We start from the raw sequence: 17,205 nt of genomic DNA, 5'->3' as shown, positions 1-17,205 counted from the left end.
TAATTCATCCTCAGTAATCTGCCTTAAAAGAGTCTTAACTTTATGACTTATCTAACCTTGATAAGTCGGACTCAGACCCACTGACAGCCATTAAGAATAACTATAATTATTACACAGAAAGAACCAATCTTCTCACTGATGGTTAAAAGTTTCTTGTAGTAAATTTAAGTTGAATCAGTGTTAGATTTCAGATAGAAGTTTGTGCTTTAGAAAATGTTTCCATCTAATCTACCTATCATATCCCTCCAGCTACATGCCAGAGAGAGCACGCTCCCGCAGCCCTATCAGCCGCTCTCTGAGTCCTCATTCCCACAGCCCCAGTTTTACATCATGCAGCTCAGCCCACAGCCCCCAGGGGGCACCATGCAGAGGTCCAGAGAGAGGCAGCAATGGCATGGGCCCCCGCAGAGGCTCTTGGGATTGGTCAACACACATAAGAAGGGGTGAAGACGAAAGGGAGAGGGATGACCCATGGAGAAACGGGGGCAGCGTGGATGACGATCGGCCTAATGGACGGGCAGCCGACCGTCGGAAGGCTTACCAGAAACCCTTGGATCATATCAGCTCAAGATCTGCAGATGAACGAGGAGGAGGAGGTGGAGGAGGTGGAGGTGGTGAAGGGATGAGGGCCAACAGAGACTGGCACCCACGAGGCAGCCCTCAAGGCATGTCCTTCAACTCTTACAGAAACATGGAGGACGACTTCTACATGAAGGAACAAATGTACAAGTCTGACAAGCCGCCCAGACCTCCATACCAAAGGCACGATGCAAAGTCAAAGAGAAGGGATGGTGGTGACTACCACAGTAGATCAAGGCATTCAGAGTTTGAGGTGACTGAGGAGCCACTTCGCAGAACCCTGGAAGACAAGAGACAGACGTCACCAGGCAGGGACAGGAGCAGGAAGACAAGCAGGAGGCACACCACTGCAGAAAAACATGACAGGGAAAATGCTGCTGAAAACTCTGTGAGTAACTCATGTAAATGTGCACTATTCTTCTATACCTGCTTTACATAGCATATCCTTGTAGCTGCTAAGTAATTTCTTTTCCCAGGATCGCCAGTCAAAAGAAAAGTCTGTGTCACCTCATCGAAGCAACAAGCCAAAAGAGGCGACTGAATGTAGTCAAGATAGAGACACTGTAAGTAAGCATTTTGATCTTTATTATACATACAACTGTAAAGTTGCAGGATACTGCTACTGTAGTTGGAAAAGAGTATTTATAATTCTTTTCTTGATCCATTTTTGTAGGTGAAGGAGTGGGAAAGTGGAGATGACACTGATGAAGAGTGTTGGTATCCTAAGAACATGGAGGAACTGGTCACTGTTGATGAAGTGGGTGGAGAGGATGATTCCATTATTGAGCCAGATCTTCCTGAGCTGGAAAAGTATGTGTCTTGCCCCAAAGAGTCTGCAGAAGAAGAAGTTGTAGAGGAGCATATATTACCAGCTTCCTCCTCCTCCTTGGAGGTGCAGGAGACATCTAACGAGAAGTCTAACCAGGAAAAGTTCTGTGAGGATGTTGGACACCAGGCAGAAACATCTGCAACTGTGAAACCAGAGAATGTTTTGACTACAATGAGTCCTGAAGACCAGAAACTCCAATCGCCCCAGTGTCCAGTGGCTCCTGCGCTACCATTACCTAACCTTAATGATTTCCCAAGTGAGGAGTTCAAGGCTGCACTGGAGGAGACATGTTTAGAGGACAATGCAACCAAAAGTGGGCCATCGGAGGAGTCAATGGAAAATCACATTTGTGCATCAAAGGACAGCAAAACTGTGGAAGTGGGACAGGTCACAGAAACAATCAATAATGGGGTTCAGCACAAGGATGACGGTCTTAAAAAAGGTGCATTTCAATAGAGAAGTCAAATGTTTGCCATACATTATATTACATCACTTTAAGCATCCTAACAGTCTATTCCAATAGGATATATTAGGCTATTAATCAATTAGTCGATTGTCAAAAAATGTGCAACTATTTTGATCATCTATTAATTCAATTATTAATGTTTCTACCAAAAATGCATTCTGAAGTTCAAAGAGGAAGTAGATTTATTTCAAATTTACAGTTTTTATAATACCAGATTCCCTCTGTGTTTTCCTTGTTGAGCTGCGGTGGAGGGATAGTAAGAAAAAAAGGGGTAATTTTGAACAAAAAACTGTGGAAGATAACTTTGACTTATTCAGACTGTTGAAGCCTCATATAAGCTTCAGCTGAAGTTTAGATTGTATCTTCTGAGAATGAAGGCATATGTGGTAAGGTTTTGTTTATCCTGCCTTTCTCATAATTTCTACATCTTTACAGAGATCGAGGCCCCCTCGCCATCTCCTGAGCAAGACAAAGCTGTCAGTGAACACAGCATTCCTCTGGGTAAGCATTTCAAGTTTTATTATCACTATGACTGACTTGAAATGCTGTGAAATGCACTGAGAATAAATCAAAGTTTAGGATCTCTAATAGTTTGTATAGTTCTCATTTTGACAGCAAATTTCAGGTTATGTAGTAAACATTCAACCGCAACAATAATGATTAAAACTAATAATGAAACTATCAGATTTCTCTGGCTGGATTAAAACCAGTCCAAGAGTCCTTCAACTGGTCTATATTTAATCGTCGACACAGATACAGGTTCATGGAGTCTTGAGCCTGCAGTCTTAGTCCTAGAGATAAAGTGTTGTCATGCACACCATTAATAAGTGCACTGACAACCTGTTGCATTAACACTCTAATTGACTGGAATTGCTTCGCCACTTGCTGACCTATTTCGATGAGCAGGTTGTGAAATGTTCCCTTGGGAGATGAGTATTTATATTGTCATTAGGGCTAGAATGACACAGCTGAGCACATGGCCGGTGTTGGACCTGCTGCATAGAGACTGACATAAGCCGTGGTGCAGTGTAACAACATTGGACCACAGTACAGACACGAGAGCATGGCTATTTCTGTTGTATGATGCCCAGCAAAATGTGTGTGTGTCCAGAAGAAACTATATCCAGAGGCTAAGACTAATATAAGGTTGATGAGTCATCTGGTTGTTGTTGTTGCCATTTAGTTAATTTTTTTTACGTTTATTTGGATCGAGAACAATAACAGCCTGATGTTGAAATGTACCTTTGTATTCGCCTGAACTAGAATAACATGAACTTGTTCACACATACTTGTTTTTGCTCTCTAATTTTGTGTAATCAAAGTGTAGTTGTACTAAAACGCACATGGTGTGCACACTTAGTGGACTCTCTTGGTCTGTAGAAACACTACCTAAAATGTTTTTTGGGTGTGTGTGTGAGAGGGTATTCATGTTACCAGCATAAGCCATTAAGTAGGAGAACAGTGTCCCATCCTCTTTTATTCATTATACATAGAAGAAAATAAAATTGTGATTTTTTTTTATACTTTTCATGTGGAGATTACATTTCATTTCATGCATTCAGCATTTCTAAATGTTTTTGTGTACTATAAAATTCCCTTTTAGTTGTATTTCATAACTTAGAGACATAAAACACTAAAGTAAAAAGAAAAGTGAAGAAAATAGTTTTAATTTGGTTGAATCTTTTTCAGTGATTTATGTTGTCCCTTTTCTCATTCTGATAGATTTTTCTTTCATTTAAAACACTTTTTGTTGACTAGAATCAATCAAAGTGGCCCTGAAGAGAGTGGTGCAGTGTGGGGTGCACCTGTAGGGGTTACAGTATTTGTCATTGATAGAGGCATTGTTTAGTTTCTGTCATTGTTGAAAGAAAATACTGAGATTGAAAAAAATGTCAATAAGTGGTAAAACAAATATATGCATTACATAAATTAATTTATTAAATAAATATTTTTACTTTCAAAATTTGGATTAATTTACAAATGCTTCTTTTTCGTTTTTTACTATCGCTGTAAAAATCCTTTCTGAGAACCTTCATCTGTCGGATGCTGATTTTTGGGGCTGAGTTCTAATTATTATGTTCACTGTCTAATAGGAGTTGAGTTCATTGTACCACGGACCGGCTTCTTCTGTAAACTGTGCGGACTGTTCTATACCAGTGAGGACACTGCAAAGACCTCTCACTGCCGCAGCACTGTCCACTACAGGAACCTACAGGTACACACTGCACCGCAACACACACGGTTTTCAGGTGATGTTGATCATGGCAAGAAGAATTAAAATGAGAAAATGGAATTATACATTTCCTCATTTTATTTATTCTTCCCTCCCTAAATTCCTGAATTATATGAGCATGCTAACCCGCACTAAGGCCAATGTGTACTGTACGTACATGTACAACATGTCTGCCTGTGCATTTGCTTTGATACTAGCGTACATGCTTCACTGTACTGCTGGTGTGGTCCAGAGTCAGTGTGGTCTGGTAGAAACATTTTATACACCACCTGTTGCTGGTTTGAGTAATGTCCTCACACTCATAGAGATCATACATGTTATGTTATTTCTTTGCCTTTCTTCTGATGTTCGTCTTATATGGGGGATTAAATTTTTAAACAGAACCACAAAATACAGTGAAACTTTACGACCTCTCTGTTAGCTACATGAGGGTCATTTTACCGTACAAACATTAAACTGACTATTTTATTCACAAAGCAAACATTCCAATATGCTCCAGGTATATTTTGGTTGCTGAGTTGTTTTATATTTTGTACCTAAACTCTTTTCCTGCTAAATTGTAATTTGGAAATATGCCTAATAGTGCGAAAACAATTAAACATTTGACAGTCGGCTGAAAATCTATATTATTAATATTAATTTTAATAATTGATTAACTTTTTGATCGTTTGAAGGAATACACCAGAAATTCACTGTTTTCGTTTTCTCACACCTATATGATCTTAATGAATTTAAATGACATTTTATAGATCTTTTATAACCTAAGCTGCCTGTAGTGGGGCCAGAGTTGGCCTTCTAGAGGAAAATTTAAAATTTATTAAAAAAAGCTAAAATATAAATTGCTGTTTATGCTGTTTTATTATTATTATTAGGTAAAAATGCTCTTTAAATATCTAGGATCCCTAATTGTTAATTCCTTTTCACGATTCAAGTGACACGCCCAGGAAGTCAGTCAATTAAGGAAACTGGACTGAACAGTTAATTGAAAATAATCAACAGATCAATCAAAAGCACAGGAATGCGATCAGATGGGCAAAAACAAACTCAGACAAAAGCAAAAATGTATACTGACACACTCTAGCACACATACATATACATACACGCACAAACATAGACTTTGCATATAAACTTGCGACTGTATTAGGTTTCTCATTATTGACCATTCAGTGCCAAGCCGTCTTGCATTTCTCCCCCATCCCTGACAGCACAGCTGAGGCAAGGCGGAGGAGCAGCAATTTCCTAACATGGATTACATTCCAGGAAGAAAAAAACCTGTTTTAAACAGTTGTGCTGTCCATCAAAGCTGTGCATGTGTATGTGTATGTGTGGGTGTGGGTGTGGGTGTGTGTTAGTTTAATATTTTTTTATTAGTTTTTATTCTTTTTTGACCGCAGATTTGTGTTTAACTCTACTTTCACCTATATAGTCTAACTTCAACACACAATAAAGTTCGTTGTTCTGAATTTGTTTCTGCATTTTAAGATAAGTACAGAATATATGAATTTACAGATATCTTTCAGGTTTTAAATTATTTCAGTTTAGTTTCATTGTGGCAACCGCTGTACTAAATAAAAAGATGTGGAAGAAAGAAAGACAACTCCGACTGTGCGAGGCTTCCATTCTCATACACAGTATTTGAGTCAACTAAAGGGTTACAGTTTCACCAACATGACTCTTTGATCTTAATGATGATATTTTTCCGACTGAAGCTGGTAGTTCTTAGCTGCTGATATTAATTAATTATTAAATAATTTGTTAATTATAATGTGTCACATTATAATCGCCTTTGTAGAAAATCCTTTAATAGTCTTGAGGTGGATGTGATGATGACATTGTTATAGAGGTCTTGGTTTAGTTATAATTTGGAGAAAAATATATTACCTTGCGTTAACAAAGATGCTTTTCATGCAGTAAAATCATAATTCACATACAATTTTATATATATATATATATATATATATATATATATACACACACACACACACACACAAACACACACATATATATATATATATATATATATATATATATATATATATATATATATATATATATATGTATATATACATATATACATATATAAAACTACATTTTTTGCGATTGTACATTTTTTCTTATTCCTTTCTTCCATTTGTCCACAGAAGTACCTGTCCCAGCTGGCAGAGGAGAGTCTGTCGGGTGCACTTGCTGAACCTTCAGCAGCACAGTGACAGCCGCTTGACCTGTCATGTGTTGTACAGCAAACAGCAGAGGAGAGATTCATGTATGTGTGATGTTGGTGCAAGGCTATGGACAACCACAGCATGGATATGTGACACATGGAAGCTAGAGAATGTAAGCAATTGTGCTGGTTTTGATATTTTGGGAGAAGGGATGGTTGGAGTCTTGAACAGACAACCTTAGCCGTAGATGCTCTTGTACAGACCTGAAGCATTATGTATAGTGAAGCTACAATATTTAATTTAATTATTTGGTTTTTCAATTTTCTTACAATTTAGTTCATTGGATTGTGTGTGATTACATGTAATTGTTTATGTTTTTGGAATGGGAATGTATTTACAATTATTTCTAAGTACCGAGAAGGCAAACTTTTTCAGTATGGGCTTATGTCAGTCCATTAGCTGAGTTTAAATCAATTATAACAACAATACAATAATACATTTAAAGCTACAAAATGACTTGAAATATGTGCCAAGGAATGTTTTTACTCAGTTAAAGAACTGAGGCTGATTCTCAGGTTTGTTGTATTTGTTGAACAGATTTTAATGTTTAGCTCAGAACACAACATTTACATTTTTATTTATACTTGGGGCTTTAAAGGCTCTTGCTGTTTTTCTTTAATCTTGTGCCAGTGCACTACAGTTTGTTTCTATCAGGTTAAAATGTAAATCATTTGGATTAATAATGATGCAACTATGCAAAAGATGTTTGTAGTTTCATGTTGGATTTAATTCATAAGACGATCACAGTCATATTTACCAACATATGCGATGCCTTAAATATTGAAGACCTTAAACCGGACCACATGTTTAACTTAACATGCAATGTTTCATGTTACAGTGACTTGTTCAAAAGGATTATCAAGCCAGAACTTGTTTTTGTATACTGTGAATACTGTGACTTCAACAATAGACGTTTTATTTTATTTTCATAAGTTTTTTGATGCAGCAAAACTTGAATAAACGTTTTAAACTTGTTTCAAAGGGTACTTTGTTTTTCAAAAGAATATCATGTCTAACATATTGCGTATTCTGCGTGGTGTAATGTAATACAGTCATGAACACCACCCACGGACAGGGTACAGTACACCATCCATCCATCGCTTTTCTGCACCATGACCATGACTTGAGTGCATGAGTTGTAAAAGAGCTCCCCCAAGTGTTGAGGCAAAAAAACATCCGGGTGAAAAAAGTTAATCAGATAAATGTATTTGTTAAACTCGGTTTGGAAAAATAACATTTATCCTGTCCCAAATTGTTGGCCTTTTTTAAAATTAAAATAAATGCTAATAATAATTATTAATAATAAATAAATAAAGATAAATATTTCACTGTCATATATGTTGTAAGCTTAGTCACATAGGAGGTTCACACAACGTAATATTAAGTGAACTTCCTGTTCCTGTTTTGTTCAGTCATTTTAATCAATATCATCATCACCATCATCATGAATTACCCAGAATGTTGTAGCTGATATCAAGGGCTGACACTGCCAGAATCAAAAATAAACAGAGAAATAACTAAATGGGTCAATAAATAAATTATTATGCCATTAGATGCACCAAAAAAATATTTAAAATAATGTAGACATTAATAAATCCATGAAATGTGACATAAATTGATATTTCTGTTTTACTTGGCTTCTATATTATGTACCTTTGCATTAATTCTGATATTTAGTTTTCAATTTTATTTAACACATTTCTTTTTTATATATCTTTATAATTTTCCCTTTGCATTTCCCCCCTATTTAATCCCACCAACTTTTTTCTGTATTTTCTTTTTACATGTCTTTATCATGAATGTATTATGGACCTGGACACCAGGGTGTTGCTCAGCCTTTGCCTCCAATTTTTTGCCAAGTGGCCAATTTCAGTATTAAAACGAAAAATTCCCCTTTGGCCCAAAAGGCCACATAAAAATGATCTAGGAAATTAAATCCAGAATCAATCAAGCAATTAATTAATTAATTAATTGGAAAGAAAATAAATAGGTGAATTAATACAAAGGTAAATACATACAGGGGCAAATTAAAACAGATATTAATGTATGGCACATTTTATAAAATAATAAATGCCTTTTTAACATAACTCTTGGTGCATGTAAGGAGCCATTTGTGTATTTAGTTGAGTCAGTTCCAGTCTTCCACAGGCTGCACGCTGACGTGCTGAACAGGCCAGAGGGAGCAGTTCTCCCGCACCACAGGTAGGGGGCAGCACCCTCTCAGCCGCACAGACCACACAGAACATGCGAGAAGAAAATCCCGTGTTGCGTTTTCATTGGCCCTTTGTTTTTAAAAGCCCACACACCCCCAGCCAATCACACGAGGAAAACATACACCTACGCGCCTGAGTTGCTGGGTAGATAAAATAAAAACAACAGGGTCCGTGTCAGAGTTTGAAGCTCGGACACAACAGACGGTCAGTGATTTCACTGTGAGTTATTTAGTCGACAGAGCGATAGAAACGCATATTTTCCATGCCAGTGTTCAGGATTTAATGATTTTTGTCGAAGTAGCTTAAAGATATTCACCGTGCGAGCGGACTGCAGTTTAGATTAAATCTTTTACTGACTTTTGGTCTTTAATAACAGATAAACGGCGACCGAGCTATGTATAATAACCTGTAACGAGCTGTAAACTGCAGGTTTTGATAATATGTATGCAGTGGTAGTTGTTTTAACTGTGCAGATAGCGGCTCTGGAGTTTGGTCTTTTGACGCAGCTATTTCCTTTGACAGTGAACATTCAAGCTAACGCAACGTTAGCCATTGTTTACCAACAGAGTGACTTTGAATGAATGGGGGGGAGGGGAGGCTGTGGCTGTGCAGCATGTCCGGGCATGTTATTAAAGCACGTCTGCGTATTACACTTCTGTTTCCTTTTCAACATTGCAGGTATCACTTGGAAATTATTGTTTTTTTGCACGCTGCAAAATCTCTTCTCTATTGCAAAACATGGCAACTGACTGCGAGGCCTGGCTGAACGCAAACCCCGTCGGTAAGTGTGAGCCAGTCACAGCGGTTTGATGCTTCATCAGCTGTATCTGATTTGGGGCACTGGGACTTTTTCATGCGGAAGTGGTTGATTGCTTATTTCTTGCACTGCCTGCAGTATTTGGGGTTGTTGAATTTGCCATTGATTTCACTCTGCTTCTCATCCTACATGTTGAGGCTGACTGCAAATAGATATTGACTATAGTAATATAATCTGACAAAAACATCTTTCCCTAAGTTAATTGTATTTGCACATAAACAAATAAAAATGTGTGTATAAGCTGTAGTCTCTCTGACCTGTCTTGCACACAATAGCTTCTTACTCCTAAACTCTCCCCTATTTTTCCCTTGTCATGCTACAGAGGCTGAGGACCTGAGCGACTCCTTTGCATCTGGAGATGAAGACAATGGTGGATCAGTTATCGCCAACAAAAACATCAACAATGAGATCAATGGCAACTGGGTGTCCTCGTCCAGCAACAGTATCCATGAAGCGCGTCTCAAGGCGAAGGCCAAGCGGAGGCTGAGAAAGAACTCCTCCAGGGACTCTGGCAGGGGAGACTCTCTTAGTGATAACGGGGATGCAGTCAGAGGAACCACGGTGGCACCCACCAGCCCCAAGAGCAAGCTGCTGGACAGAAAGTCTCGATTGGGCAAGGGAAGAGGTCTGCCAAAGAAAGGTAGGATGAAACATTTCATAAATTAACCATAAGATGGTGGTATGATAATGTTATGTTGTCATGCACAGTGTGATACCAAATGTCTCAGTTTCACAGGATAACCATTTGCCTGTCGTTAGCACAGGTGAATAAAGGTTAAATCAAAGAGCCCCTGCTGTTTCAGAGCTACAAAGGGAAAGCCTTCATCAGTGTGTGACCTGCTGCTATCATCACCTGGTGGCTTTCCTTTTAGGAGCCATAAACCAATTGACATGTACACAAATGGCTACGTGATCTGGAGCAGGTCACATCCATTTAAAAGCACCCTTTTTTGTTCTGCCATCTGTTCAGCCAAGCTTTTCTGTAAATTTCCATTTGAGGTTAAACAGTAATCTTGGCAACATTTTTGTGTAGTGTACCAGAAGTTGCTTTTGTTTGTGATATTCTGTTAATGCATGGATGGGGCGAGCATATTTCACCCTTTGGACTGTCATTAGTGTCTACAGAGGCTGCTTGCTGTTATTTTGAGGGAACTTAATGTTAAGTTAATACAGTCAGCGCAGCATTTGTTTGTCCTGTGTTTGAGTTTGATTTGTTTTTGTATCACTGAAGTGAGACGATCTTGTGCGCCAGGGCGCAGTGACAAGTACAGATATAAACTGACTGATTGTGTATGATATTGTTGCATAATGGTTCCTTATCCAATTTATATATCAAACCAAAGATAGCTTCTCTGCCCTGCCATCTCCTTGTCCTTATCTGTATTTGATAAGTAACTACAGCACATCACACACGTATAAGAAGATTAGAATTTAGCAAGTATCTACATCTTCTGGTGCCGCTCACTGCGAAACCTCATTCAGTGACGTAAGCACAACATCTACATGAATGTCCCAGCAGACTGCATCACAGTTCAGTCTTCCCATGGGCAGTGGAACTGGAGCAAGTGTAGTTTCTCTTGGCACATTGTCTGTCCGTTTTTCTGGTTACATAACAGAAGTGCCACGCCACTGGAGCCCTGTCATTTGAGCTCTGAGCTCTCCTGCATTAAAAGTTCATGCATTGCAGTTTTAAAAGACAAAGGCAGTGGGTGCGCAGAATCTCTGGTTAGAGCAAACTAGTGTTAACTTAAGTGGGACAGCTTCGCACAACCAATGTGGGTTGCGCTAAATATAGTGGCATGTCATATGCCACATACTGGGTGGGACTAATGGAGGTTTCAAAGCATGTGACACAAGCTGCTTGGTCCTGGGCTTCTTAAACTGTCTGCAATCTGTTGGTGCTGACCTCAGACACAGCAGATGTTTGTTTGTGTAACATGTACAAAGGCGTCACCTCTCCAAATAGAGGGATTATATCACAGCATGTATGGTCGTGGGGTTAAAGAATTTGTCTTGGGAATTAGTACAGCTTATAGTTTATACACACTGATAATGATCCATATGACATTAGCAATATTATGACAACAACTGTAGTATTATCTTTGTTGACCAGTGGACAAGAACTTCTTAAGTCTAACTTGTGTTATGAACTATAACTGAGAGATGTGCTGTGTGAGAGGAGTGCGTAAGATAGTGAACGGTTGAGGGGTTCAATTAGATACGGAGATCCTACAGTAAGTGGAGCGTCACCTGTGATAATCTATTGTGTGGTTCTGAGTCAGCTCAGCCCCTGCCTGCACACTCAGTGTAAAGATAAAGGCCTACTGGTTGATGGTTTTTTTTTCGAAATGACTGTTTTGACTGTTGTTTCCTTCTTGAAAATGAATCTGTGAGACTTGACACAACACGGCCTGTGATGAAAATATCACGTGTATTTGAAAATAAGCTGGATATATCAGATTATGTTTGGAGCTCAGGAAAACAAAATAACTGGAAGGGTACCGACTGCATCACAGCATGGGGCTGGTCATGCTCTTAGTGAGTGAATTCAGGAAAAATGTCTGGGATTTGTCTGGAACTAGTTCAATTTTTAAAGTGGACATGGTGGGACACCCTAAATTCCTTGTTACAAAAACACTTGAGATTAAATTCAATTAAGTTTCTGTTTCTGTGTCTCCATATTTTAAGAAATGACACCATCCTTTGTAACCCTTACCACTCCACCTTCTTATTAATTCTGCTTTGAAAAGGGTTTGAAGTTGTTTTTCAGGCATCATATCTCAGGGAAAACATGTTAAGAGATCCTCATGCTCTCAGAAGCTGCTACTTAACTTTCTTTCCATATTAAATTATGAACACTTTTGTTTTTTTACAAAACTCCTCACGGTTCAGGTAACCAATATATGTTTACCAATGAGTCTTTTGAAAATGATACTGCACTTGGCGTTGCTTTTTACCATATTCCCTATTGTGATGATATCAGATATCATGTCTAACATCATCACTGACCTTTGTCTGCAGGTGGGGCTGGAGGGAAGGGTGTGTGGGGCCGATCTGGTGAAGTTTATGAACCAGAGCAGGTAGATGCGAAAGACCCCAACTATGACGAAGCTCAGGTACTGACCATGGTGTTGATATTATACATGTAGCATGATCACTTGTAAAATCAAAAGAAATCCAATGCACAACCCTGCAGTTAATATTCCTCAAGTGTAGGTTATAATGTGTAATTGTCTACGACCTGGAATGTGATTGTGTTTCACAGGAAAACTGTGTGTATGAGACTGTTGTTCCTCCGCTGGATGAGAGGGACTTTGAGAAGACTGTCATCCCCATAGTGCAAGAGTACTTTGAACATGCAGACACAAATGAAGTAGCGGTACGTGTGCAGGAAACAACCTGTCAGTAAACTAGTTTATCAATGAGCACAACCTCAAAAACTCGTTCCAAGTTAACGTCTCTCTCCACATTCAGGAGCTGCTTGCAGAACTGAACCTGGGCCCCATGAAGAGCGAGGTTCCCTCGTTGGCTGTGTCGCTGGCCCTGGAGGCCAAAGCCAGCCAGCGGGAGCTCACCTCCAGGCTGCTGGCTGACCTGTGTGGCTCCATTCTGTCCCGCGACGACATGGAAAGCTCCTTCGACAAACTGCTCCAGGAGCTGCCCGATCTGGTCCTTGATACACCTGGAGCCCCGCAGGTGAGCCTCCTAGAATCTGGATAAAATACAGAAGTTTGATTTCTGGGATATAATATTACGCAGGTCTTCTACATAGCTTCTGCATTGTTCGGCCTCTTGAGGATTTGCAGCAGAGACTTCCGCCAGCCAACCTGGCTAACTTCTGTTTAACCCCTTCGCTAACTTGAATGGAAATAAAATGGTTTAATCGTTCGGCTCTTCTTCTAGACTTTCCAAATGGATCAAATTCCGGCAGTGAAACAAATAATTTCACCAGAAAATGTATCCACTGTTTTACAGCTGCTTGGCCACTATGTACAATTGGCTTTACAGCCCATCACACTTTGTGGGTTGATGTACATCTATAGCAGTGGTACTCATACAGCTTTTGTCCACAAGTGCCACCAGAATCAACAAAAAAATGAAAAGTTTCTTGTAGCAGTTTTAACTTTTTGTGACCGTCTTGGACATTTCAGCAAACCAGTAGAACAGGCTCATACCTAAATGAGAAGTAAACAAACGAGGCATTCTGTTTGAGTTTTTACTCAGTCTGTGGTGGAGCACAATGGAACAACAGTGTGGTTTGACATGTTGATGTGTGAGAGCGAGTTAGTGTGTGGCGTGTGTGTATTTGAGCTCTTTCCTTTTCAGCCTGCACAGACATGAGATCTCTGGCCATTGTCTGTCTGCGCTGGCAAAATGCAAGCTCAGCGAAGGACGCTCAAAGGGTTATTGGTCTCCTCCCCCACACCCCTCCTCTCACTGTCTCATTTAGGCTCCCTGGTCATTTCTGTCCCACTCTCACAGTTCTCTGTGGGTTTAAAGGCGCATTATGACTCTGCACTGTCTCGCTGTAGGCCTTTCACTCTTTCTTATTTTCTCAAACACACAGACACTCACACAGACTGCACACTCCTCTCTTTCTCCTCATGTGCCTGTCAGTCTAGCCTTTGCCACAGTGCGATGAGACGGAGCTGCCTCTCGTCTGAACAGGAACAATGATGAGTGATGAGCGCAGGCTTTGTGGAGGCCAGAAGAGCAATGCAAGCTCTTTTTGTTTCCCTAAATCATGTGGTCTCACTACTGTAAACAAACACACATACACACACACACACACACAGACACACACAGACACGCACACACACAGACACGTGCCCCTGAGGCCACTGTCAGTCATCTGTAATGTCAGTGTTTTTGTGGGGCGTCCAGTTCTTCAAACTAAAAGAATGTGTAACAGCATTGTTGCAGGTCTTTGGTAGTTCACTTGATTTGCTGTTTGTTTCACTTACGAATATACTCAGACTTTCTAAAAGGAGTGATTAAGTTAATTAAATGTTATGTATTCTGATGCAACATAACCATATACTGTTTTTTTTTGCTCCAAGAGGAAATTGGGTCTAATAGTAATAGAATTTAAAAAAAAACAACAACAAACAACTGCCTTAACATCGCTTTATAATAATGGCTTTGGTCTCTCTTTTCTAAATAGAAAAAACAAAAGAATTCCCAGATGAAAGCAAATAAAACGCAAAAAATATTGATCTTTAAAAATGCCAATGGCTTTCTGAAAAAAATGTTCATTCCTTACAGCATTGCTCAAATGCTTCTGCACAAAAAGTGCTGTGTTTTGACTGAGTCATTCATGAACATGGCCTTAACTTTTGGCTTCAGTCTCGATGACTTCCCTGCTCTATGATCAGAGTAACAGGTCTGAGAATAACGTTTCCATCAAACTGTGATCTGTTCAACATTGTTTGTGGTTGTTAAGATTTTTCCTCTTTTGTGTTTATTTTTCAGTTGGTGGGCCAGTTCATTGCACGTGCTGTTAGTGACCAAATATTGTCTAAGAGCTACATCGAGGGCTACAAAGGCAGAGTTGACTGTGAATATGCAAGGTATGTTTGTTTGTTTGTGATTTCAGCTTCCTGTTTGATGATATTATCATTCAAGTCTTAAGAGATTATATCAAGTGTTTACAAGTGACATCGACTGCTAAAGATCAGAGAGTATTCAGTCAACAATATCACACAAAAGCTTTGTCATATCTGTAATAGTCATATTATTAAATATAGCATAAAGAGAGTTGTCACTTTAGGAGGGAAGGTAAGAAAGAGCAGGACACCTGAACTTTTCTTTGAGTTTTGTGTCCATGCATGTAAACAGGAGTAGAAATGTAGTATTAAAGGTAAAGATGACAGAACCTTTTTTTTTTTTTTTTATCTTCCAGGGCTGCACTAGATCGGGCGGCGGTGCTGCTGAAGATGAGTCTGGGTGGCCTACGCATTGACAACCAGTGGGGGTCAGGCGGGGGCCAGAGACCTGTGACACAGCTCATCAAAGAGGTAAATAGATGTGACGGCAAAGTTGGTTCACTGCAGCGATTTTACACACAAACTAAAATCATAGTTGGTCATTGCTTTTAAGAAAACAAATCACCTGTCTTTTTCTCAAAAACTGAAAAACAAACAATACAACATGAACGTCATTTTACTGTATCAACTGTATGTAACTGTCAGACTTAATCTTTTTTGAGAAGGGAATTCCTATTATTGGGTGTATTACCCTGATTTGTCAAATCCCAGAATTCCCTACAACTATGGTGTTTTTTTCTCCCAACAGCTCTCTGTGGCTGTAAGAAAAATCAACCACAGGTTATTAATGGTAATTTCCTGTTCTCTGTCCTGTCAGATGATCCTGCTGCTGAAGGAGTACATCCTGTCTGGAGACAGCAAGGAGGCTGAGAGATGCCTGAGGGATCTTGAGGTTCCACATTTCCACCACGAGTTTGTCTATGAGGTAAACCCAATGCTTTAGTCTGAAGCAGAATGTCCCAGCTTGGTCTCATCTAAAATAAGTAGATCAAATAACTGTGTTTTTATTGCTTCTAGTAGATGGTACCAAAGGTTTTGTGTATTGATACAAGGCTGTGAATATTTCTGTCCTCAGGCGATTGTGATGGTGCTCGAGTCCAAAGGAGAGAAAACATTCAAAATGGTTTTGCAGCTACTCAAGTCGCTCTCCAGTTCCTCCGTCATCACTGTGGACCAAATGAAAAGGGTATGGTGCCACCTGGTGTTTGAATTATGCACTCCACATCATTATTTTTTGATCATTTGTTTGCAAACCTTTCTAAGATGCCATTTCATATAGTGTTCTTTTTTTCCTTCGTAGGGATATGAAAGAGTTTATATGGACATTGCTGAAATCAACATTGATGTCCCTCGTGCATACTTCATCCTAGAGCAGACTGTTGATAAAAGCTTCAGTATGGGAATCATTGATGTAAAGTTAAGAGACCTTTGTCCCTGTCGGTAAGTGTACACAACAGATAGATTTTCACACACCTCACAATTGTCTCTGAGGAGATGTGTTTCCTTGCTTTTTGTTTGTTTGTTTGTTTATTAATTAGTTTGTTGATGTGTTGTGTCTCTGGTCAGGGGCCGGAAGAGATTTGTCAGCGAGGGAGATGGTGGTGTTGTCAAAATTGAAAGCTACTGAGGAGCCCTTTTTATGTGCCAGATGTCCTGAAAAGAAGAGGATAAAGCTACTTTTTTACTTGCATATTTTTCAAAATAGTTGGGTACATTTTCTTTCCCTTTGAACAGTTAAAAGAATGTACATAACTGAAATCGAGGTGAGGTATGCAAAAAGCAAACAGAACTGCACTTTTGATTGAAACTGAAGTAGATCACTTTCTCCAAGGTGTCTCAGTATAAACATTTACATAAGCTAACCCTTAAAGTGCCACACCTCTCAGTGTCAGTCATTCCATGTTGTTTTGTACAGTATTTTCTTGATTTCACTGCCACTCCTTTTGTGTTTTCTAGAAAGCAGTGTTTGTACAGAGATGACTGGTTTGTGTCAAGAGCTTTATAAAGGGGTATAACAAAATAAATAAAGGGGAGCGTGTTGGTAAAAATGCAATACTGGCTCCCTAACTAGCTGCTGTTTCTATGCTGTGCTTGACTTTTTTTTTTCTTTTTACCATTTAAATTACACAAAGATGTCATTATTGAAGGTGTCAAGACATGAGTAAAGTGCAAAAACAAATACCAGTCGGGTAACTTCACAAAATGGTGTTTAGAGTGTTTATTTTTATATCCGGGGGATACTGGTGTGTCAATGTACCACGTATTGCTCCATGTTTGTTCATTAAATCACTCTAAAATAA

At 39.2% G+C, this 17,205-nt stretch overlaps 2 protein-coding genes across 3 annotated transcripts in view; both read left to right on the top strand.

Moving 5' to 3' along the window:
* Window positions 1-6,317, top strand: part of rbm20 (RNA binding motif protein 20) — a 43,852-nt gene extending 37,535 nt beyond the window's left edge. The window contains exons 10-15 of the mRNA XM_073476877.1: window positions 250-967; window positions 1,056-1,142; window positions 1,253-1,838; window positions 2,310-2,375; window positions 3,968-4,089; window positions 6,249-6,317. Coding sequence (XP_073332978.1) covers window positions 250-967; window positions 1,056-1,142; window positions 1,253-1,838; window positions 2,310-2,375; window positions 3,968-4,089; window positions 6,249-6,317 — 1,648 coding nt within the window. The remainder of the gene's footprint in view (window positions 1-249; window positions 968-1,055; window positions 1,143-1,252; window positions 1,839-2,309; window positions 2,376-3,967; window positions 4,090-6,248) is intronic.
* Window positions 6,318-8,680: 2,363 nt separating this feature from the next.
* On the top strand, window positions 8,681-17,205 carry pdcd4b (programmed cell death 4b). Of its 2 annotated transcripts, none has more exons than XM_073473251.1 (12): window positions 8,681-8,761; window positions 9,221-9,323; window positions 9,682-9,999; window positions 12,381-12,475; window positions 12,625-12,738; window positions 12,834-13,055; window positions 14,832-14,929; window positions 15,262-15,376; window positions 15,723-15,830; window positions 15,981-16,091; window positions 16,206-16,345; window positions 16,472-16,595. In XM_073473251.1, exons 2-12 carry the CDS (start codon window positions 9,281-9,283, stop codon window positions 16,530-16,532), a joined length of 1,425 nt encoding a protein of 474 aa, XP_073329352.1. In that variant the 5' UTR covers window positions 8,681-8,761; window positions 9,221-9,280; the 3' UTR covers window positions 16,533-16,595. The 2 variants fall into 2 exon arrangements, with proteins under 2 accessions (XP_073329352.1, XP_073329360.1); XM_073473259.1 differs by having other exon boundaries at window positions 8,709-8,746; window positions 16,472-17,205.

Source organism: Pagrus major, chromosome 1 (genome assembly GCF_040436345.1).
Source record: "Pagrus major chromosome 1, Pma_NU_1.0".
NCBI lineage: Eukaryota > Metazoa > Chordata > Actinopteri > Spariformes > Sparidae > Pagrus > Pagrus major.
The sequence above is the reverse complement of the archived record's forward strand: the minus strand, read 5'-3'. Positions and strand labels throughout refer to the sequence as shown.

Bases quoted from the DNA above. Each gene is read 5' to 3' on its own strand.
- pdcd4b (XM_073473259.1), top strand. From the start codon at position 9,281: ATGGCAACTGACTGCGAGGCCTGGCTGAACGCAAACCCCGTCG. The intron at 9,324-9,681 runs GTAAGTGTGAGC...GTCATGCTACAG, and splicing joins GCTGAACGCAAACCCCGTCG to AGGCTGAGGACCTGAGCGAC. The intron at 13,056-14,831 runs GTGAGCCTCCTA...TTTATTTTTCAG, and splicing joins ATACACCTGGAGCCCCGCAG to TTGGTGGGCCAGTTCATTGC.